Source organism: Thunnus albacares, chromosome 8 (genome assembly GCF_914725855.1).
Source record: "Thunnus albacares chromosome 8, fThuAlb1.1, whole genome shotgun sequence".
In the NCBI taxonomy this organism is placed as follows: Eukaryota; Metazoa; Chordata; class Actinopteri; order Scombriformes; family Scombridae; genus Thunnus; species Thunnus albacares.
This window is the reverse complement of record NC_058113.1, coordinates 26,392,133-26,415,908: the sequence shown is the minus strand read 5'-3', so window position 1 is coordinate 26,415,908 and position 23,776 is coordinate 26,392,133. Positions and strand designations below refer to the sequence as shown.

The following is a 23,776-nucleotide window of genomic DNA, read 5'->3' as shown; positions in this document are numbered from 1 at the left end:
GATGTAATAAAATGTCAGCGGATAATGGGATTATCATTAGCCAACATTATTAGTATTACATTATTAGCTAAAGTACTAATGTACTAACCGCCAGCTGATAATGTATTGATGACTAATAGTGAGTGTTAGCTGTTAAATTTCTTCAATCCTTTGTTATTTCTTTGGGACATCTTCAAGCCAACTGCAGGTTTAATGTGTTTGATTTGACAGGCCAGGCTCTGTAATTTAGATCTGGTGCAGTAACAGCATTCTCTGTACCTGCTCTTGTGTCAGGCCTCTGTAGCGGATCCCCCCATCCCTGGGAGGCCGGATGATTGCACAGCCTGGGAAAAAAAGAGAAAAGGAAGAAGAATGAAGGAAGAAGGAACCAGAGCAGAGAGGGAGAGCTCTGTCCCCGATAATGTAGATATATTACAGCAAGATGATATATTGTCAATTTAACTGACGCCTTCTTCACTGCACAAATTACAGCTCTTCATTCAGGTCACTTAGCAATCTCTATGGAGTAACTTCTGTACATTAATGCATATTGTAAACACACACACAACAAACACAGACAGATTCACGCAAATACACGCAAATTACCTCCAGTTGATGAATTATGTATGGGCACAACAAGGGATGGAAGAGCATAGAGCATAATCAGAAACAATAGCCGTGCCATCTCTGGATCTGAAAGAGAAGGAAGAGAGAGACAGAGAGAGAGACAGAGAGGGGTTTTATAAGAAAATAGGGAAGTGTGACGAGGAAATTGAGGGTTTTGGAGAAAGACAGAAAAGGAAACAGGAGACAAAAGGAGAAAAGGGGTTACTGAGAAAATATTCTTACAGTATTCATGCTGCACTACAGTCGTTTTCGGATCACTGCTGTCCTCCCTAAAAGGGATGCATCAACTTTTTTTTGGCAAAAAAAAGAAAGCTCCCTTTTCAACCTACCTGAGTGCATAGAGAGGATGAGCAGCAGTATGAGCCCACTTTTCTCTGCTTCTATTTGTATTTACAGTGTAGACAGCTCAGGTTCAGTTGACAGCCAGCTTTGCATCATTTCAAAGACACTCTATACAAGGTTTTAGCTGAGGTTTTGATGGCTCATGCTGATATTTTTTGCAAAGAGGTTGCTCATAGAAAACATTTCGAACCAAGACAGACTCAATAGATGTTAGCGTTTTCTCTGTGTAATGGTGGAAAAGTACCTGGCACAGCTTGTAGACTGGACACAAAAGCTCTTGGTTGCAAAGCAGGAAGGTGCTTTTTAGGTGTGTTGACAGCTTTTAAAGGCTGAATTTACAATGAAATCAGTAAATAATATCAACAAAAACAAATAAGTATTGTCCAAATGTGAGCAAGTTAGGTCATTAATCCTCTCTTAAATCCACCTGCTTAACAGGAATGGTAAAACAACAGGCCACTTACCTGTCACACTGGCAGCCTAACGTGCATATTTCACAAGTACAGAATGAGTGTGCTATGCAAACCAGCAAAAAGTCAAAAGACCCTTGAGTCCCGTGAGCCACAGCGCCTCAAGTGCTGGCAGGCAGGGAAACACACACAAACCATACACGACTGTATCAACGATAAACAAACTATATATAGCTGCTCATTTGCAGTTTTGAATAATAAATGTTGCTTTATGAGGCTGTCACACATGCACAAACATAAACACATCCATACTCTCTCGCACTTAACAAGGCAGTAAGGGGGTGAGTAAGGGGGTGGAGTGTGTGTGTGTGTGTGTGTATGTGTGTGTGTGTGTGTGTGTGTCTGTCGGGGGGGTGTGGGTGGGAGGGGGGGACATAACAAAGCAAAGTACCACAGTGAGGGAGACAGATGGCACTGAAGCTTCCTTGTGGAAGACAGACAGAAGACTCTGCTGGATACTCCATTAGCATTATCCAGTGTATTTTAGAGTTCACTGACAAAAAGCATGCAGGAGGTAGACACCACCAGTGTCTGTGTGTGTGTGTGTGTGTGTGTGTGTGTGTGTGTGTGTTGGCAGTATACAGTGTGTGTGCATTTGTCCTGTGTAGGAAAGGAGGGAGGGGAGGCAGTGGAGAGAAAAGAGGGAGAAAGAAGGACAGCCCAGCAGGAGTCATAAATATTAGCGATCACACACTGAGCCGGATGAAAGCAAACGACGTGAGTGAGTGTTGCACGGATGAGGCAGCCTAACCAGCACAAAGCCAGCTAAGTCCATCAGCAATGGGGCTGCAATGGCACTGAGCAGACAGGAGAAGGGGGCCCGTCAACTAGCCTCAAGCTTTAAATGCAATTAAGGCTTCAGCACCACGGACAGCGCCTTCACTGCTCCAAAACATTGCAGCTGCTGCAGAAACATCCACTTTCAGCTCCACCTATAATGTTGCATACACACTGCCTACTTATTTGTGTGTTTTTAATGCCGGAAGCTGCAATGGAAAGGATTGCTCCGGTCCATTTCGACACCAAAAACAGCACACACACTCCATAATTGCTATTTTTAAGCTCTTAGCAGGGCCACACGGGGCACATGCACATAGACTCAAATGCTGTATTTTGTGCATGGCTGAGCATGAACTATTGAGACGTGAGGGTCACAGTAAGGGTGCCACCAACCGTATGCTGCCGGTAGTTACTTGTCGGCTGTTGACGAGGGAATCCGTGATGGCCTGTAGAGGAAGGCCGACCAGAAGACGCTCGCCCGTATAGTCCCCATCTGAATGGGTCTCAAAAGTAGCGTCTAGAATATAACATGTCACCTCCTTACACCGGCTGGATGATGTTTTAAAAAGGTGCACATTATCCCCCTGGTATTCTCTCTTTCTAAAGCGTATAAATGTAACTGCAGACAGGATTGTGATGGTTTCTTACAAGAGGGAACTCAAAACAAATGTGGCCTGTGCCCATCGACAATGAATGGCCCTTGCATACATAATGTGGAACGAATTTGGCATTCGTCTAGATTATCTACATGGCAAATGGAGCAATTTCTGAATAGATGTAGTCTAATATTGCGACCTACAGTAATAGTAGCATATAGCCCCCTGAAGCAAAGCTGTAGCATGTGTACTTACTATTAGTTTCGATGCGCTCAGTCAAGATAACAGTACGTCCTCCGGGTGGAAAGACCAGTGTCGGATTATTTGGTAAAAATATGCATCTTTGCAACGATTTTTTATGGCTATATTAATATGGCTATAAATGTGCAAGCTGCTCCGTGCGTAAACAGACTGTTACAAAAACAAAACGGATCTTATTCGGGATCTTTCCATGTATTGCAGTTACGCATGGCAAAGGTAAGAAATGACAAAAATCCATACAAAAAATATACATGCACTATATACAAACGCATCCCCGTACACGACGAAACACCGATTCACCACACTCTCCTCCTTTTTTTTCCTCCACTCCCCCCCCCCCTGTACAATCTTGAGCTAATTCACGACGTCATGATGGAGACGCACCGTGCGTAACAGTCCCTTGCTCACGCATTTATCTGTTTTTTTTTTTTTTTCTTCTCTCTCTCCTCCTTCCCAAGATGAAACACGCTCAGTTCTAGGCCCACAACAACGGAATATCATAATGAATCTGAAGGAGCGGAGGCTTTGGATTTATGATAAGCTTGTGGATTTATCCCACCGTGAATAATTATATCACGGCAGGAAGACTAGACACGGGTGGAGGTGCAGATATGGCGCTGTGGTATTAACAGTGACTACATTGTAAAGCCCTTTTTCTAAAGCTCCTCGGAGCTTAAGTCAACGAAGCAGCAATCAGTTATTTCTACAACACTGGTCATCTATTAACTCAAAGCCTATCGACTCCTTTATCTCCTCTTTCTGTCTTTTCCACCATTCTCTGCTCCTGTTCTGCCATCTATTGAGATCAGCATCCTGCTTCATATTTATATATCTGCTGAATAATTGAAGCAAGGCTGAGGAATACATAACCTCTCCCTCTGCCTCTTACCATCCCTCTTCCTCTTCAATCCTGCCTCTTGAAATACAATTCTATAGAAAACATGTGAATCACACAGGCCAAAGAAGTATGATCTGTTTTATTGAGTATAGTTATGACAATGCATACATTGGAAACATTAAGTGACACTGACTAACTCACAGATGTCCTTAAAAGGGTGACGACATATCGTTAAGACAGCAGTGAAGGTGAGGTGTTTCAGATCAACTGCAACAGTAAATGATTTAAATACAGAGGAGAGACTGTATTCATGTATTCTGCTGTACAACAAAAATGTCAAATATTCAAATCAGCGACACATGTAACTGTACATGTCAATATTTTCCAGCTTTGTAATAATTACATACATTTACAAGTCATTTCTTGACTTTTTTTTTGTTTTGCATCTCACACTTTGACAAGCAAAGTACAATAAAATAAAGAAAATACAGAAATTAAAACAAAAAAAATAAACTCTTTTAAGTCTTATCGGAAAAACAGTGCTTGTGTGACTCAGGGTATTCTTTTTTTTTTTTTAAGAATTAGTTTACAGCAAAGTTCATCTCAGGCTTAATTTGTTACTTGTTCTGTGGAAAGGCACACTTCAAATTACAACCAAATAATAATAATAATAATAATAATAATAAAAAGATAAAAAGGCCAAAGAAATCCACTTCAGCAAATGTAAACAATGTTCAAATAATACACATTTGGGAAAGGCTTTTGCATCATAAGACTACAGCATAACAGATAAAATAAGAAGACATGGCATCTAGCTTTAACGCTGTCAGTATTCAGTTTCATCATGTAGCCCTACATACATGTCATAAACTGTCTATTTAAATAGCTAACAGGAGTGCATGCTGTCAGAGTGGAAACAGTCAAATGGAGTCAGAGGCTCTTTATCATCTTCAGACTCCATTTGTTCCATTCGTGATTTCAGGAATTCTCAAAAAACGCATTCTCTTGTGCCAAAATAACGACTTGCAGCATTTTACAGGAAATAAATATATACGAAACGTGAACGCAAGCATGCTTTCGCTCTGCACCGACAGAGAATCGTCTTTGTCATTTTTCCCTAAACACTAACTTGATGAAGGGTGGATAGAGAGAGGGGGGGGGGGGGGGGGGGGGGCCTGGTGATCCTCTACCTTAAGAGGAATCACTGATGATACTCGACAAGACTGGTGGGAAAACAATGGAGGGTTTTGTTTTTCACCACTCTCACCAAATTAGATCAACAATTAGCCTGGGAAGAAGGAGGAAACAATGCCTTTCTAAATATGTCAGTTCAAACAAGGCTTTTAAAATTTCTTCCCTGTTCCTTCATGCTCAAGAACATTTTTTTTTTCCCCAGTTCCCTCAGAAGGAGTGAATATACAGTATACTTGTCCTGGAGGGATGTAAGCTCTGTAGATTCCAGTAGTGTTCTAACTAGGTTGCAATGTCAGTGTCAGCCTTAGAATAATGTGTTGTCAGTCAACGTACATGTGCTTATTTACACTGAATATCATACACCTACAACTGGATCGCTCCAGTTTTACATTTTCAGCTAATTCACGGTCTTATACTTTGGTTGGTACCGATGAGGTAGGGATCTTTATCCCTACTCTGAATCACTTAAAACTCAAGATTTTACTTTTACAATGTTATATAGTTGTTGTATCTATGACAGCCTCACAAACTGAAGCTGCGGTGGTGTTGCTTGTGGAACTGCTGCTGGCGCTCTTTGGAGCTCGTTTCTGTCAGCTTGTCTCTTCTATCCATCACTCCGCCTCTCTCTTTCTCCACCTCATCCCCAGTTACGCTCCCGACATCGCTCAGGTCCCCGAGGTGCTCGATGGAGTCATATTTCTCCAAGTCGGAAGCGATGGTCTGCAGGCTGAAGACCGAAAGGGAATCCGACCCCGCCCGCTCCCGCTCCCTCTCCCTCTCCTTTTCATTCTCCTTCTCCTTGTATTTCTCCACCAGATTGATGGCTGCATCCGTTCGATCTTTCCCCGTCACGCCACCACCGCAGGCTCCACCTTCTTCCTGAACCCTGATGTCAGACTCCGCTCCGACAGGGGGGCTCCGCCCACCGCAGACAGTGGGGCGCCCTCCCTCGGCCTGGTCCCTCCCCCTCTGAGCGTGGATCTGCTCGCTGATTTGCTCCAAGTTTCGCAGGGCGATGGAATAGCGGGTCTTCACTTTAGCCACGTGCTGTTCCAGCTGCAGCACTTTGGTTTTGTTCTCCTGGAGTCACACAGAGGGCAGAGCAACTTTCATCATCAATTTCAACATTGATTTTATGCCAAACAGGAAAATAACCCACCAGTGACCTTGAATAAATCCATAAATTTCAGAATGTATTAGAGCATTTTTTGCCATGTCAGCAGCATATTTACAACTCCATTAGACACACTGATTTTTTTTTTGTCAGAATGGTAAACTAGGAGTGAAAAAATACAGTTTACACCAGACAGAATGTCTCCTATGTGCTTATGGTTTCACGAACAGAGATATTACTGGGCTTTGTATGTCCGCATTACCTCCAGAATGTGGTTGAACTGAGCTTTGAGCTCAAAGTAAGGTTTGGACTTCAGGATGACTCTTTTGAGGGACTTCTGCAGCATCTGAACCCGAGCCTCGGCCTCCTGGCATGCGTGGGTGACGCGCATGTGCTCCCTCTCACTGCGGAGTCGTTCCTCCTCGGCTTCGTTCACCTGTGAGAGACGCGCAGGAGCCGGATGTAAACACACACACACATGAGCCAGAGACCAGAGCAACAACCTTAAGTCTGCCCCTGTAGTTTCATCAGCATCATTTTTCTCCCAAACTATTGACTTTGTTCATCTTTTACATGTTAAAATGCTCAAATAAACCACAACCTGATTGTTTAAGCTTCTTGTTTTATTCGTATGTCACTTGCCGCATCATGAAGACGTGACTGTTTTGAAACTATCCACCACGTTTTAGATGAACTCTCATTTTCTGCTTTTTGTTCTTTTCAGTCAACGTTTTACCTCACTGGAGGACATGCATCATCCCGTGTGAGACACAACAACCACCTACTGTACATGGCCCACTCAACCCTGTTCTGTGTTATAGCATGTGTACCTCCTCCTCTTCGTTACCTTGGAGGTAGCGTGGTTGAGCATCTCCTGCCAGGTGGGATCCAGGGTGTTCTTTCCATCAGCCATCAAGCCCTGCTCTGCCACATAGACCATCTCCCTGGCAGCCGTGTGCATAGAAACCGCTCTCTCGTAGCTCAAAGCTGCCTTCTGGGTCTCCTGCTGAGCCTACAGAGAGCAGACAACCATTTACAGCTTACAGGAGCGAACTATGACGAGGACGCGACCCCGTGTTATTTTCTGTTCAATAACTACCGGATCTCTATCAAAGAGCAGATAAAGAACATTTCTGACATACTCTGGTTTTTCCTTTTTATGTGCATACCTCTTTCGCAAGGCGGCGAGCTTCATAATACGGTCTTGCTTTCTCTATGCAGCTACCAAGCTGAGAGCTCTGAGCGTTTAGTTTCCTGGCAGACTCTGTGAGGATCTTCCGGTACCCTGATCTAGCGTCCTAGATGGAGAATGCATGAAAATGACAAGATAAGATTGATCTGTAATGGAATGACTGATTAGATTTTACACATGAGTATGGATGGAAGTGAGCAATCGATTCTCAGTGGGTGTCAAACTACCAGCACCAATGCAATTTCCATTTTAAGAGTTCTCCCTTTTCCAGACCCTTTGCCTTAAAAAGATTTCAAAAACAAAATTATCATACTGATTAGCACCTTCTGGGTAGATTGATAAAATATTTAGCAGCAGAGACAGACTCTCAAGTAATTCCCAGGGTGATAGTACATGTTTTTCACAGTTCTCCTGAGTCAGAATCAAAGCGTTTTATATGATCCGTGTTTGAAGACTGAACAAACCTCCTTAATTGGGAGCAAAGTGTATTTTTTTTTTACTTACATCTAACTGCAGTTCAAGCCTGTTGATTTCTGCACTGGCTTCATTGAGGTGCTCCAACTCTTCCTGTGGGGAAAAAGGGAAAATATTATACTGATTCACTGCCTTATTAACAACTATGAAAAAATAAGTTATACTAGTATTCTTGCATATAAAGTCTGGGACCCCAGTTTCATGTGTTAGCATTACTTTTAAATCAAATGTAATTAGACAACCATTATTTGAATGTAATGGTCATAGATGAAAAGCACAAACTAGTATGATATGTACATAGCAGGTATGTTACTTGAGCTGCAACGATTGGTTGATTAATTGATTAGTTGCCGACTATTAAAACAGTCAGCAACTATTTTGAAAATCGCTTCATCGTTTTGAGTCGTTTTTAAGAAAGAAAAATATACAGATTCTCAGATTCCAGCTTCTAAAATGTGAATATTTTCTGGTCTCTCTTGTCTTCTATGACAGTAAACTGAATATCTTTGAGTTGAGGACAAAACAAGACATTCTGAAGACGTCACCTTGCTTAATGGGAAACATAGATGGACATTTTCCACCATTTTCTGACATTTTACCAACCCGACAACTAATCATTAAATCGAGAAAATAATCAACAGATTCATCTATAATGAGATAATCGTTAGTTGCAGCTCTATATTTTATGGTGCCAGAGATATGGATGATGCAATTTTGAGCCACCTGACAAAATAATCACTTCTGATCTGATAACAGACTTTGTACAGATTACAGTACTTATTATGAAGTGAACACTAAATACAGGAAAATGCATCATAAAAGTGTATTAATTCCAGCACACAGCTACCTCCTCCATCAGGATTAAACACAGTAATCCAGTATTACCCACCCAGGTACCGTTATCACTAATTACAACCTGACAGATTAATATCCCCACCTGGCTTGATGCAGGGTTACAAGTTAAATGACTACTGCACTTGTACAAATAGACTGTACAGTCACATTGGACCATTTAAAAGAAACCTGACGGGAAGATCTGGGAGTGGAAATCATAGAAGATAAGTGGACAAAGGCCCAAGAACACATTCATTCCTCTTCTGTATGTACCGGACATGAATTATTGCAGTTTAGATATTACATATTACATCAAACTGAGACTTTCCAAGATGTTTCCTACAGTAAATCCATCCTGTGATCGATGTGGACAGACACCGGCTTAATTAGCACACATGTTTTGGAGTTACCCAAACATTGTTAAATACAGGACTAAAATATTCTAAACTCTGTCTGAGGCTAGAGAGAACAACTCTAACCAGACCCAATTTGGGCTGTTTTTGGTGCTAAAGCTGTTATGGTAGAGCTGTCAAGTGACATTATTATGATGAGGACTGATTTTATTAAAATTGGAAACAGAAAAACCCACTAGCCCACTTATCTTTGCTGAAAAATGTGGTGAAGCACTTAGAAAAAAAATAAATTTTCACCGAGAGGGAAGGTTGATATGGTATGTTATCTTTAATCTAGGTTTATTTCACTCTATTTTCTTATTATTATTACTATATTGTAGCTTTTAAATCTATTTTATTTTACTACGTTTTCAACATTTTTAATTCTCGTCGTCAAATTGTTTGTTTTTTTTCCGGTTTTACGGTCTACACTTGTTCTTCCTTTCATATCTATGACCTATATCTGTGAAACACTTTGAACTGCACTAACCTGTATAAAAGGTCCTGTACAAATAAAGTTTGCCTGATTGATAACACAAGAGTGTTTACGGTGATACTTGTGACGTCCCTTTTTTGTCTTGTTCGCTGTTTTTGTTTTTTGGATTTCCTTTGCACAAGTCAATGTACAACATATTCTTACATAATACATGTAACTTAATTGTATTTACACATGTACCAAAACTCCCAATACACAGAAGTTTGAAAAAAAGAAAGAAATGCCTCCTAAAAGACAGAACAAACATCATGTTGATGGGTGTTGTACCTGGATTCTGGGGTCCAGTTCCTCCTCGTATGGACTGTGTAATTGCTCTCCCACGCTTTTTTGTTTCTCATTCTCGCCTTCCTCTCGGGTGTGCACCGATTCTAGTGTTGTTCCATTAGTTTCGGCAGCCTTGACCTCCTGATCCTCGCCGGGAATATCCTCCCTCCAATCCCCAGCATCAGACTCCCCGGACCCGGCGGGGCTCTCTCGCAAGTCCCCTGGCTCCATCCCGGGCCTACAAAGTTCCGCTAGCAGCAGCGTTAGCTAAGGTTGCCGTCGCCAGCAGACGTGATGGCTATTGTACCACTAAGCCGGGCCCTATTTACAACATATAAGTGCAATGAAGCCCGAGTAAATTAAAGATAATTCCAACGGATTGTTGTTGAGTTTGCAATCTGCCATATCAAATCACGCCGAAACACGAGCCCACCGAAGCTAGCCTAGCATGCTAACAGGCTAACGCCGTAAGCGAGAATTTAACGGCTGCTTTAGAGCAAACAGGTGAGGAGAAATATATGTCATGAGAGTAAAAGTATAAGGAGGGCCATCACTATGTCCGCTTTGTCACGCATGTTCTTCCCCCAATCTCTTACCCGAGTTCATCAATTACTTTAGCTAGGCTAGCTAGCTAGCGATTTCGGTCTCACATCATCATTTCAAATGAAGTAAACAGCCGAGTACTGTTTAGAAACTGACGCGCTGCAAGGTTTGGGGCAGGACGGCTGCCGTAGACTTGAGGGTCCAACTGTAGCCCCCTCTTCAGACCCCTCAGACTTCTCTCCTCAGACCCTTCTCATGCAGGTGTGATTACCCTGAAAAAGTGGACTTCGCTGTAGTAGTCAACTGTTTGCTTCCCGTTTCCAGCCGCAAGTGTCATGTTTCCAATTGCGAGTCGGGACATTTTATTATAAAAAAAAAAACCCGTAACGTTGTTGTGGTGTTTACTGTTGCCTTGACGACGAAGATGGCGTGACATCACGGAAGTACCCACCACGTTTCAAGTGATCACTTTAATCCAAACCATGATCTTTCCCTAACCCTAACCAAGTGGTTTTTATGTCTAAACATAACCAGATCTTATCGATAACGCTGCCGCCTCAAAAGTCCTGCGTGAAAAATCCTACTTAGATAAAGATACATAACTATCAGCAGCAAAATGTAGTTAAAAGTATTAAAGTAAAATTACTGGTTTGGTCCCTCTGACTGATAATATCATATATGACATTAGATTATAAATACTGAAGCATCAGTGTGTAAACGGCATGTTACTGTTATAGCTGCTGGAGGTGGAGCTAGTTTGAACTACTTAGTTTAGTTCACTGGTTACCGACCTAGGGGTCGTGCCCCTCTAAAGGGTCACCAGATAAATCAGAGGGGTCCTGAGATGATTAATGGGAGAGGAAAGAAGAGAAAAAAAATTCGGATACACAAATTTGTTTTCAGTTTTTGGACTTTTTCTCTAATCTTTGATTTTTGGTGAAAAATTGGATCATTTGAATATTTATTGAAATTAAACCATGTGAGAAGTTTAGAGGGAAAAATCACTATTTGGTGGAGCTGTTAACAACTCATAGACATCTGAAATGTGACCCCAACTACACACTGCTTTTTGTAAGATGTCAAAAGCAAAAAAGGTTGGAAACAACTGGTTTTATCTTTTACAATGTGTTGTATTTTAAAAGCTTGTTATATTATCCATTATGTCAAATCTTCATCTGAAAAGTAACTAAAGCTGTCAAATAAAATGTAGTGGAGTAGAAAGTACAAATATTTAACTGTAAACTGAAAATGAATTAGTAGTTAAAAATCTAGATTGTGTATTGGTTTTTTATTCCAAAAATATATAAACACACACAATGGAGTTTGCAAGTTAACAGGCCTGCAAGTAGTACTACATTGAAGAATCATCAAGAATCAAAATTATTTGACATTAAAGTGTATTTGGGAAGAACTGATTTTCATAGAGGACATAAACAATGAGAATCAAATGACAGATTATACTGCAGTTATGACCAGTGACCACCACCATAAGCAACCATACCACAGATTATGTTTTCATATTTGTATCGGACATAAATAGGCTACCAGAAATTGCAAATAATTCAAACAAAAGTGGCAAACTAGGAATTGCATTGAATGCATCGATGAATGTCATGTGCACAATTAGCATAGTATAAAAATAGATCTCTGGTGAATTACAGCAGTTTTGTCTGACAAGCTGTTTAGGCTGTATTATACACTGTAAGAAATGATTTGGAATATGAAAAAGACCTGAGTGGCATTGGCAATAGCCCTACACCAGAAAGAGGGACAATCCATTCTGCATTATCAAGGACAATTAACTTGAGTACATATCATTCAAAGAGAAACTTAAACAACATCAGTCTTTGGTCTGGAATGCTCTCCCCAATGGCCTTTTAGAGATTACAAAAAGGCTACTGCACATAGGTTTTCTTCTGGATTATCAGCTCCAGGTGGTATCATACTTGGTCCATCCTGGAGGAGGGGCTAAGAAGATTCTCTGTCCTCTTGAGATGAAGCTGACAACCCCTCTGTATCCTGCCCTTGGGACTCCAGACTTCAAGTCATCCATGATTCCCAGGTTTTTGGCCATCACTTTGAAACTGTCCTTGCTAGAGTATTGAAGGCGAAAGGGCCCGGGTCCTTTTAGCTTCCCCTGCTTGACACCTTCATATGTAACCACAGGAGCACTATAAACTTCCTTCTCAAACTTTTCTCTGTATGTTTCCTCCTTCAAGTAACTCAGGTCTAACTCTGTGAAAGGCACAAATTCGGTATTCAGTTTAATGTAACGCAGGTACTTGTCAAAAAACTGACCCAGACTCACGCCTTGCCGCCCAAAGGTAATAGTCCGTGAGATCTCTGGGCGGATGCAGGCACGGTCGCGGCGCTGCTCGGGCTGACGCATCCAGTCGTCCCAGAATGAAGCGGGCCACTTGGGCTCCAGCTCCTCCCACACCTCTTTAAGGAGCATCCACCCTAACCCGGGGAAGAAGTCTGTCCGGTAGAGCAAGTTTGCCTTCCCTGGATCCACGTAGCCATCCCTGCCATTGTCATTCCAGGCTGACACACACCACAGACTAGGGTCAGATTTCAGAAGTGGCAGTAAGGCTTGGAAGTACTCAAAGAAGTCTGGTGCCACCTAGAGTAGGAGATGAATAATTTAGTTTCAGTTTACGTGATTCATGTCAACAAGTGAAATCAGTTGTCTTAAGTGCAGCTGCAACAATTAGTCGATTAATCAGTTAGTTGCCAACTATTAAATTAATCTCCAACTATTTTTGAGTAAAAATGTCCAAGTTCTCTTATTCCAGCTTCTCAAATGTGAATATTTTCTGATATGTATCTATATGACAGTAAAACTAAATATCTATGGGTTATGGACTGTTGGATAGGACAAAACAAGACATTTGAGGGTGTCATCTTGGGCTTTGGGAAACAGTGATCAACATTTTTCACCATTTTCTGACATTTTATAAACCAAACGACTAATTGATTAATTGAGAAAATAATCAACAGATTAATCAATACTAAAAATAACTGTTAGCTGCAGCCCTAGTTTTAAGGATAATGTATATGGAACTTATGCATTGTGTATTTATTTATATCAAAAAAATAATGGTTAAAATGTATCACTGGGCTTTTGAATATCATGTAATACTTCTAAAAGGCATTAACTGCAATTTAATGACACAAATGAACATAATGATTACCTCCAGGTCATCCTCTACAATGACAACAGAGGAGTGAGACTGAGTCTTGAACACTTGGTTGAGAGCCCAGCGGTAATGCCTGGAGATTTTGTAGTAACCCTGAAACTTCTTGTGCGCAGGTGGCACAGCGATATCCGACAAGTCCGGCTGTTTCAGGTGAGTTACTTGATTTCCATAAGAGCGAATCACCTCCGCCGTCTCAGCGTGTCCACAGTCCTGGCTCACTATGATTGGGTAAAGCTCTGCTGAAGGACGGTGCTCCAGGAGTTTGTCCAAGCAGCGCCTCACGGTGACCCTGTTACAGGCCATAACCAGGATAGGAATGACAGGCTGACGGGGGATGACAACATTGGGTCCGTTTATGTTCGACGGCTCCCATATTGACTGGCGATTCTGGATCTGCAGCAGAATTTGTTTTTGCCTTTCAAGCTCTGCTTCAACCGTGTCTGCCATACGGAGCATATCTCCCAGCACATCATTAGTCGGCCTTTCAGCCAGTTCCCTGTGCTCTCGGCCGGGGTCGCCCGGCTGGCCAGGCGGGGGTCTGCCCCACAGCAGAAGCACCAGTATGGCGTTCCAGGTGATAAACAGGAACGTACCACAAAGAATGAGAGAACCTCTCTTGCGGAGCATGGCCCAGAAAATCAAAGGGAGGGAGGGGGGATCAGGAGGACAGGGTCTGAATAGAAGGACGTGTCCTTGTTGCAGACAATAGGAACAGGATACGGGAAGGGTAGCCTGTGTATCATCACAAGAGCATGATCAGAGATCTGGAGTCACACCTTGTTGGCTCACTGTTACTCTGACACGATATAGTGTCAACGTAGGCAAAGACTGCTGAAATATGATGGAGGGCAGAGCTCATCTTGGGGTAAAGTTGTGCTTCTGGCAGATCCTCAACTACGAATATCCGCTTGCATCTGTAATAATAAGAAGATGTACTTTAAGAAAATAAAAGATTGCAGTAAAAGTGACACCAAACTGGGAATAACGTGTGACAATGAAACAATGTTCAAGTTCAGGACTTTTATTTGTCCCCAGGGGTAATAAGTTCTGTTGCAGTAGCAATAAAAAACAACACGGGGCGACACACAAGATAAAAAAAAACAACACACATACATAACTAAACATAATAAAAATCACATATAAATACAAGAGTAAAAGGTGAACACATGAAGTACACAAGTTACAATATTAGTGAAGGAAAAAAAAGAGGAAAAACAGGGATGGTTGGAGATGTGCTGACATTACCAGTGAAATGGGAGAGAATATGAAAGAGAAGTTAGTTAGTTTCGACTGATGGTTGTCTGAGGCAGGAAACAGGGCAGAGGGGTGGGTGCTGCCAGATATGATGATAATATTTGTTGTACAGCTCAGCTAGACTTCTCTGCTGTGTGCCAATCATTTTGCTACTGGCTTTCATCACCCTTGTTTATGAGTTGTTGTTTTTTTATCGTTAGAGGCTGAGAGGTACATACCGGCAATGAAATCAAAAGTGAAAACTGAATGAAAGATTAATAAAACAATGTCATCAGTGATCAACCTGGAACTTGGCTGGCTCCAATGAAACCAGGAAATCAGGTAATGTCATCAAACATATGGTAATTTGTATTTCGTAGGAAGTTGCTTTATGTAAACTTGAGTGATGATTCACCCAACTGCCTCTTATCGATTTCCTCTTATCACCTGTAGCTGCGTCGACAAACAGGCGAAATAAACCAGTTATTTAGACTGAAACACAACAATAACCACTGCTTATTGATCTCACCGTCTTCCCGTCTGCTCGACACACAGGTTAGACTGTAAATACAGTAGCTTGAGGAGGAGCGTGTTGAAATTAGCCCTTACCCTGACAATGTGACCACTTCCTCCTCCTCTTGTGGCCATTTCTCCGCCGTTTCTTCGATGACAGCCCGCCAAGTTGAACAAACAGGAGCCGAGAGGACGTCTGGAGCCGGTGTAGAGTTGCTCTCTTGCTAGTTTCCCAGCTATCAAAGCAACTTGTCGTTCCTTAGTTTTTTCTTGTTTCTCGCAAGACTGGAGGAAGAGGCGGAGGGAGAAAAAAAAAAGTGCAACGACGACTTCCTGGGTAGAGAGCAGTCACGGGAAGTCCCGCCCTAACTGTCACCTTGAGAAATTACGCAACACTTTGGCGGCTGGCTGCTGCTCTCTGTGGAGCTAATTAAGACACTGCAGCCTTTCATGTCTTTGTGGAGATTTATTGTCTGCTCTCACACATTGTGGCTCCAAAATATGGTAATAGAGAGAAAAGGAGGCCACCAATTATCAGATGTGGATTTTAATTGAATATAGACCTAGCTACTGTAACAGTAGTATCTCTGTTTTTTTCCACTTGAGCTGCAGAGAAGTGCATGTAATTTGCATTTTCAGTCTCAAGAGAAAGGCAAATGTGTATTGGTTGGATGGAGGAATATATATCCCTTCCCTTCTATCAACCTGATGACAAACAAATGATGTATAACAGTAAGGGCAGAGCTCAGTGGTGTTTTTGCATTTTATTAACGTCTATAAGGCATTTCAGCAGCAGTAATGGAAGAAGTACTCAGATCCTTTACCTACGTAAAAATAGCAACACAGCAATGTAAAAAATACTCAATTAAAAGTAAAAGTCCTGCATTAAAAATCCTATTTAAGTAAAAGTATATAAGTAGGCTATTAACAGCAAAATGTAGCCTGTTTAAGTAAAAGTAGGCCTACTCAGTTCATCCCTCTGACTGATATATTATGACATCATTAGCTTATTAACACTGAAGCATCAGTGTGTTAACAGCATGTTACTGTTGTAGCTGCTAGAGGTGGAGCTAATTTGAACTACTTTATATACAGTTAGCTTGTTTAGTCCAGTGGCTCCCAACCTAGGGGTCAGGCCCCTCCAAAGGGTCACCAGATAAATCTGAGGGGTCGTGAGATGATTAATGGGAGAGGAAAGAAGAAAAACTAAAGTTATAATACACAAATCTGTTTCCAGCTTTTGGACTTTTTCTCTAATCTTTGATTTTTGGTGAAAAATTGGATCATTTGAACATTTATTGAAATGAAACCATGTGAGAATTTTAGAGGGAAAAATCACTATTTGGTGGAGCTGTTAACAACTCATAGACATCTGAAACGTGACCCCGACTACACACTGCTTTTTGTAAGACGTCAAAAGCCAAAAAGGTTGGAAACCACTGGTTTCATCTTTAACAATGTGTTGTATTTTAAAAGCTTGTTATATTATCCATTGTGTCAAATCTTCACCTGAGAAGTAACTTCAGCTGTCAAATAGATGTAGTGGTGTAGAAAGTACAATACTTACCTCTGAAATGTAGTGGAGTGAATAGAGAATTCTACGATTGAAATACTCAAGTACCTCGAAATTGTACTTAAATACAGTACTTGAGTAAATGTACTTAGTTACTTTCCACCATTGAACAATACAAACTCTTTTTTCCACTTGAGTTGCAGAGAAGTGAATGTAATTTGAATCTTCCGTCTCAAGAGAATGGCAAATGTGTACTGTTTCAATGAAGGACTGATAAGGACAGAAGTCAAAGATGTTTGGTATTTTACTATCTGAAGTAGTACAAGTACCTTACAACTGTTCTTAAGTACAGTACTTGAGTGAAAATGCTTAGTTACTTTCCACTACTGTGTTTACTTAAGTAAAGGATTTGAATGACTTCTTCCACCATGTATTTCAGTGATAGCAGTCATGACTTTCATGCCTTATAACACATCCTTCAAACAGGGGGGTGGAAAGTAGACTAAAAATAGGCTATGCGAGTGACCTTACACTGAATATCTGTGAGGCTCTGTACTTTTAGTTTATTATATTTCACAGTGAAATATCAAGTAACCATCTACAAAAACACAAGTGGAAAAATAAGAACAATTTCTCAGTCAGCCCATCACATTTATACAGTTTTGAGGTACTCAGCATTGATTTTAATATTCCCATTTTGTGAGATTTACTTTTACTCCATTCCAAAGGGAAATATACCTTTTATTCCACAATCTTTGCAAAAAAAAAAGGCTTTTGTGCAAAACATACAAGCTAAGCTCAAAGAAAAAATGCATTGCCAATATTTTACTACCCACCAGGAAGCCTAGAATAGGACTACAGACAATGCTGTTTCACAGGTTTTTCTTGTTGCAGTACTTTTCCTAAAGTAGAGCTAAAAGTGCTCTAAAAACAGCCTGTTGTTTTCTTACATCACAGGGTTAAAGTCCAAATGTGCATTGTGTATTGTGAAAGAAAAGTAAAAGTCAATAAATAAGTTGGATCACAGTGTGTATTTTTGGTGCTGAGGCCTTGGACTCTCTCAGTCAGGTCTGTCCTCTGTGATCTTTTGTGCAGAGTCCTTGGAGGAGTTGAGGTCTGTGGGACTGTGGTTTTGTCCATTTGCCTGAAAGAGAAGAGACAAAGAGAATAAATTGAGTGATAAACCAAAATGAGCATTTCTCTTGTTTTCTTTATCTTAAATCAAACCAATTAAACAGCTTTAACGCTCACCTGCACGACGTCATTTTTGATGTTTTTCGCATCCTGTTGGCTCAGCAGATGCTGTGGCGCACTATCAGTGCTGCTGCTGGACCTACACAACACCGCCAGCTTGCAAAATATAATTTCTGACACAAGAGCAGTCAAAGACAAGCAGGTGGTCTTCAGTGTTGACCAGCCAGTTAACACGAAAGAGGGTATTTGTTTTGAATTTTCCATCAAACATGAGGGAGTTATGGACACTTTCAAAATGCCAGTTGGGAATTCAATGGTCTCCTGGACAAATACTATTTTATAGATATGCGCAGCATATTTGTCATATTTAATCATCTGAATTATTTGAGAGCATGTATCTGTTCCAGGCAGGTTAGATATCAGTTTGAGCGCCAGCTGACGTACCAGCGCGTTTTGGGCACCAGACGCAGCTGAGTACGCGTCCCTTGGGGCATGCGCTCTTGATCGCGAAAGTTTTGGATAACATAATTTATTTTTCTCCCTTGAACCTTTCTCTCTCAACATTTTCTCATCCACCCGGGACGAATTATATGTTACAGCAAGTCCTCTTCCCACCACAACACGCTCTCCTTGGAGAAGAGCCTCCCACGTTGGTGCCTGTTGTGACCGGGGGCGCTCAGCTGGCGAGTCGCGCACCGTCCCGCCGGCCAGTCCGAGGCTATACGCAGAGGTGGCAGGCCGCTTGGTCGGCGGATTCCTGGTCCAGATATTTCCCCGACACCGGAGAACAGCAGTCAAGGCTGAGGCGGAGGGAGTGGAAGCCATAGTGGTCGATAATGTCCACAACAAACCGTTTCTGCTTTGGGAATTTCTCCTTTTGGTTTTCTATAGTGTTCAGCCTCTCCCGGCGGTCACATAACGTGTAAAGTTTCATTTGCGTAAGTAGTGTATCACAGAAGGGGGGGTCTTTTCTGGTCTGGTCCACCCAACCATATTTGCCCCTACAGTCCCGGAGGGGGGCTCAGGTGGGTGTGTCTTTAGGCAGGGCTGTAGTAAAAGTACCCCAGAAAAATCACACTGTAAAAAATACTCTCATAGTGTTAGAGCCTAATAGTATACTATTATAGTAGTGGGCTTCTATACTATATCAGGCCTGCTATATAGTACTCTTTGATGTGGAGTTAATTTAAACTACTTTGTAAACACACAACAAAGTACATTTACTCAAGTACTGTACTTAAGTACAGTTTTGAGGCATTCTATTTGCATATTTCTATTTCTGCTACTTTCTACAGACGGGTGACAATTTAAAGGAAAAACCTGTACAGGTGTGAATGCTTGACCCCTACAGTGAGGGGATCTGGTGGCTCTGTTATGCTGTGGGGGGGCATTTTGCTGGCATGGTTTAGGTCCACTTGTCCCCTCAGAAGGAAGGGTCACTGCAAATCAATACAAAGTTGTTCTGAGTGATCACCTTTCAGATGTCTGAGTTAGTGTTTCTGCCTCAGATGGTTTCATTTAAATAACAGTTAGAGGCCCAAAGAGGTAAAACTCTCCAACATCTCACAAGAAAGCAAAGATCAGAGAAAAGTTAAACTACCAAACTGTACAAAGTAGTTAAAAGTAGTTCCACCTGGACCAGCTATGGCAGTAAAATGTTGTTTATGCATCGATAAATAAGTATTAACAATCTTGTTATTTACAATAATATAACATTCACAGGGGCATTTTTTTCTGAGGAACGAGTAATTTTACTTTTGATACTTAAAGTACGTTTTGATGATACTCTTGTAGTCTGGAATTGGAAATACTCAAGTAAAGTGCAAGTACTTAAAAAATGTACTTAAGTACAGTACATTTATACTTTCTCTCACTAACTTTGGGGCAGGGGGGTTGCAAGTGTAATCATTTTGTCAGTTGGTCAGTTTTTCAGATGGATTTGATACAAGTTATTGCAATGTATATGTACCTTACTTTTTTATTCAACATTAAAAGTAAAATGTATCCTTGCTGTTTTTCATTTTATGTTACATTTATCTGAAGACAGCTACAGAACACTCAGATAGGCTAAAAGTCTGGAGGACAGACAGACTGATCCCCAATCAGGTCAGCAACATTAAAATGAATAGAGCTCATTTTCACTTCTGTCATTCCTCCAGTGTTTGTTGAGGACTTCTGTGATTGTTAACAGAACCATCTGTTTTGTCCACCAGCGCTCCAAAGTTGTTTCAAGTGATCACTTATCTTATCCCTTTGTCAATACTGACAGCTGACATCCCCGAAAAAAGACAGAAAAAAAAGTGGCATGAAGGTAAAGACACTACGTGCTGCTGAACAGGTTTGTCAGCCTCAAAGCAGAGAGGAAACTCGGTATCCAAGCCGCCCTGTTAACTGGTGTGTTTACACCACTAGAGGGGATCAGGTGTCTAAAGAAGACATGCAGGTTTCCAAAAGGCAATAGGCAACAAAAAAAAAGTGTTTTAACACAGCAGAGGTCAAGCATCAAGGAAAAAGACAGGAATTCCCCATTGTTATCAGACATATAATAATCAATAAACAATAATAAGTAAAATCTGAAGGGAAATTAAGAATTCAGAGCAGTTAAAAACAAATGTACCGTTGTTTAATTTAAAAATAACTCTAGGCTACCTTTAAAAAAAGTGACATTTAAGAGATTTGTCTGTGCAATGAGCTTTAAGTGTCTCAAAAATGCTTTATTTAATGGTTACATAACGACCATCCTTATGAGGGTAAAGAGTAAATACTTACAAATATATACATCATCTATAGCTATGTACAATGAGGCGGACTATATACAACATGGATAAGAATCTATAGAAACCCTGAACTTGGATACTGATATCAGCCTGGCACGAACAAAACAAAGCAAGACTTTTCATCACAGAGTTTAGTGCATTATTTCAACATTTACAGCTTATTAATCATGTTGGACAGTTTCCTTGGCTTTCACAGTAATCACAAACATGTTCAGAAAAGAACATAAAAACAAAACAAAAAAAAAAACAAAACGTTTGCCCTGTTTTCTTCGTGTGCAACTTTGAACCTGTCTTTCTTTGTTTTAAAAAAATGTTGCTGTCCCTGTTTTCCTTCATTTCTTCACCTCGCTGCATGTGAAGCAGCTTGACTGTGTCCCAGTGCTTAGTTTTGCCACCACCGTTACTTTCTGTATAGCTCACAAAGGGGAAAAAGAGGCATAAGGATCACTGAGAATCACAAGTTATATGTGATATTCTCTCCCTCCACTTTAGTCTCATTTCTACAGCTCATCCTCCCCCTGCCCCTTTAGGGTGTGTTCCCATTTTCTGGGTTTACAAATGATGTACCGTTCCCTTGATGACCAGGTCTCCGGTGAATGATCACATTCGGTATGATCACAAAAGCCAGAATCCCCACCAGCATGAGCGCCACAGTGATGGTGATGATGGACGCCACCACGGTGTAGTAGCACTGGTCCGAGCGGAACAACCTGCGCAGGCGACCTCTGACCCTGTTTGGAGGCCTGCCTACATCCACCACAGTGGTTGGGACTATTCCCTGCTCCATTGCACTCAAGTGGAGGCCACCAGCTGCAGTCACCTGGCCATCCTGTTTCTTTTTAGGCAGGGTGAGGACGTTAGACTTGGTCGGGCTGCTGGGAGGAGGATTCTTAAGGAGCAGTTTGCCCTTGCTGCGCTTGAAGCGGATAGATAGTGCCCTGTGCATCTCTGGTGGGAGTTTGCCTATGATGTCCTGATTGTTGCCCAGTCGGGGCAGGTCCTGGCCGTGGGGGAGCTCGGTCAGTTCACGGCACACTGGGCAGGACAGGGTCTTGAGCTCAGGAGAGGTCACATTGATGCGAGCGAGGCACTCCAGACAGAAGGTGTGCCCGCACGCCAGCAGCTTTGGGGTCTTAAAGATGTTATCGTAGGAGCAGAAGCACACAGCACATTCAGTATCCTCCACATCATCTTCAGGCGGCTTCACCTTCCTCTGATCGCTCTCTCCCTCTCTCCTGTCTCGTCTCCGGGCCTCCTCGCTCCTCCCACGCTGGCTCCTCTCACCCTGGTGCCTGTCTCGTTCTCTTCTCCTCCCTCTTTCGACCCTTTCCAAGTCGATACTCCTCGATCTCCTCACTTTTGCTGGCTTCTCCTTCTTCCTCTCTTTCTCGCTGAGTTTGGGTTTGACGTTGGGGGCCTGTCTGTCACCGTGACTCTGGTTCCAGCTCCCTTCGGGCCTGCGTCTCTCCCTGTCGTTGCTCATGTTGCCGTGATGATGTTAGAGGTAGAGTGCAGGCTGGTTTCTGATGAACAGCGTTTCCCCAACAACAACTGTGGAAAATTAAAAGCTGGGATAAGATTATTGGCTCCAAACAACTAGTAGAGCAGGAAATAGAGTGGAGGAATTTACCTGCACAGTCCCCACTGCTCTTTCATGATGATGAAGCAATAATGCCTTACATGTCGCTATCAAACACTGTACACATTGTATTCAAATGCTGTCTGTTGATTTTTTTCATTTATTCAACATGCACGTGGCGCTTTTGCGTGATAATGAGCTGCTCTATTTGTTTAACAGGCTTTCCTGCACTGAAGTCACCAGCAAACATGTCTGCAGTGAGGACTGCAGAACTGGAAGTGCTTTAAATAGGTTTTAGTTAAAGGGGATTTTATGATCCTACAGTTTTAATGGGTTGAAACCTGTAAAACTAAAACAAAGGTGATGTGGGTTTGTGACACTGCTTCATTGTTTTGTAATTTCATAGCAAACATTCCATCATACCTGTCTGACTGACATAGTCAATCATTAATCTTAGGTTTTTAACCAGCAGTGAGCACACAATTAACATTTCAGCTGTTCAATTCTTAAAATTTTTTAGAAAATCCACAGTGAGATTTGCAGCAAGTTTAGATTAAGTTACAAGTTTCTGTCAATTAAAAATGTAGGTGGGTTAAAACAAGTAAAGTTATGAGTTTGCCAGCTATGCACAGCAGAGAAAAAACAGCTTTTCTGATGTTAGAGAACAAGAAAGTAAATAATTGAGCAGAATTTGTGCGCACACACTGACCTGCTGAGGTAGATGAATGTCGTATCACGTTGTCAGAGGTGATCTGACGAGGAAAATAATCCTAGCAAAGTGGAGTAAAAACTTGCACATCACCGAAATTCATGGCTAAAAAAAAAGTTTTAGTTTAGAGTTAGTTTAGAGAGACAGATTTTAGTCTCTCTGCTGCTCCTGTTATCCTCTTCTGTTAGTATCTTACTTCTCATATCTTGTTTTCTAATTGTTACACAGCACTGCCTCCTCTTGACCCTCCTCCTTGCCGCTGTGTCTCGCTGCGTCCCGCCCTCCCTCTTTCTCTTCCCTTGTCAGACCAGTTGGACCAGCTACAGTGAGCCAGTGCTTTTTTAGTGCGTGTGTGTGTGTGTGTGTGTGTCTCTGTGTGTGCAATATGTAGATAATCAGGCCATTTACTTAGATAACTCTCACGTTTTTCCATTCATACAGCAGAATATACTGTATATCGTACTGGTATCAAAGTATTACTTAGAGTGAGCTCTGCAAGTAATTACAGCTGAACTCTTTTGATTAACTGTGTTCACCTTGAGAACCAAACTGTTGCTCAGCCTTTGTAGTTCAGCAGAGCGTCCAGTATCAGATATGGTGCCAGTGTCATGATGTGTCACATGGCAGAGATACACATGAATATTTTCTTGCTCTATGCGACT

At 41.6% G+C, this 23,776-nt stretch overlaps 5 protein-coding genes across 7 annotated transcripts in view; all 5 read right to left on the bottom strand.

Annotated features, from left to right (window-relative positions):
- The window catches only part of gabbr1a (gamma-aminobutyric acid (GABA) B receptor, 1a), a 73,278-nt gene extending 69,326 nt beyond the window's left edge, over positions 1–3,952 (bottom strand). For all 3 annotated transcript variants that reach the window (XM_044358793.1, XM_044358794.1, XM_044358795.1), the window contains exons 1-3: positions 3,050–3,952; positions 586–672; positions 259–323 (exon numbers count right to left, since the gene is read on the bottom strand). In XM_044358793.1, coding sequence (XP_044214728.1) covers positions 259–323; positions 586–664 — 144 coding nt within the window. In that variant the 5' untranslated portion in view covers positions 665–672; positions 3,050–3,952. The remainder of the gene's footprint in view (positions 1–258; positions 324–585; positions 673–3,049) is intronic.
- A 65-nt stretch (positions 3,953–4,017) lies between these two features.
- sh3bp5la (SH3-binding domain protein 5-like, a) lies at positions 4,018–10,775 on the bottom strand. The gene is made up of 6 exons (XM_044358796.1): positions 9,857–10,775; positions 7,898–7,960; positions 7,371–7,499; positions 7,049–7,213; positions 6,464–6,637; positions 4,018–6,167 (listed from the first exon to the last, which is right to left on the bottom strand). The coding sequence occupies exons 1-6, from the start codon at positions 10,082–10,084 to the stop codon at positions 5,610–5,612; spliced, it is 1,317 nt and encodes a 438-aa protein (XP_044214731.1). The 5' UTR covers positions 10,085–10,775; the 3' UTR covers positions 4,018–5,609.
- An 888-nt stretch (positions 10,776–11,663) lies between these two features.
- Positions 11,664–15,667, bottom strand: mgat1a (alpha-1,3-mannosyl-glycoprotein 2-beta-N-acetylglucosaminyltransferase a). The gene is made up of 3 exons (XM_044360029.1): positions 15,439–15,667; positions 13,591–14,510; positions 11,664–13,019 (listed from the first exon to the last, which is right to left on the bottom strand). The coding sequence occupies exons 2-3, from the start codon at positions 14,221–14,223 to the stop codon at positions 12,321–12,323; spliced, it is 1,332 nt and encodes a 443-aa protein (XP_044215964.1). The 5' UTR covers positions 14,224–14,510; positions 15,439–15,667; the 3' UTR covers positions 11,664–12,320.
- A 1,731-nt stretch (positions 15,668–17,398) lies between these two features.
- Positions 17,399–19,236, bottom strand: LOC122987400. The gene is made up of 2 exons (XM_044359277.1): positions 18,107–19,236; positions 17,399–17,999 (listed from the first exon to the last, which is right to left on the bottom strand). Exons 1-2 carry the CDS (start codon positions 18,872–18,874, stop codon positions 17,916–17,918), a joined length of 852 nt encoding a protein of 283 aa, XP_044215212.1. The 5' UTR covers positions 18,875–19,236; the 3' UTR covers positions 17,399–17,915.
- A 1,510-nt stretch (positions 19,237–20,746) lies between these two features.
- rnf183 (ring finger protein 183) lies at positions 20,747–23,356 on the bottom strand. The gene is made up of 2 exons (XM_044359401.1): positions 23,115–23,356; positions 20,747–22,377 (listed from the first exon to the last, which is right to left on the bottom strand). Exon 2 carries the CDS (start codon positions 22,307–22,309, stop codon positions 21,353–21,355), a length of 957 nt encoding a protein of 318 aa, XP_044215336.1. The 5' UTR covers positions 22,310–22,377; positions 23,115–23,356; the 3' UTR covers positions 20,747–21,352.
- Positions 23,357–23,776: the final 420 nt, after the last annotated feature.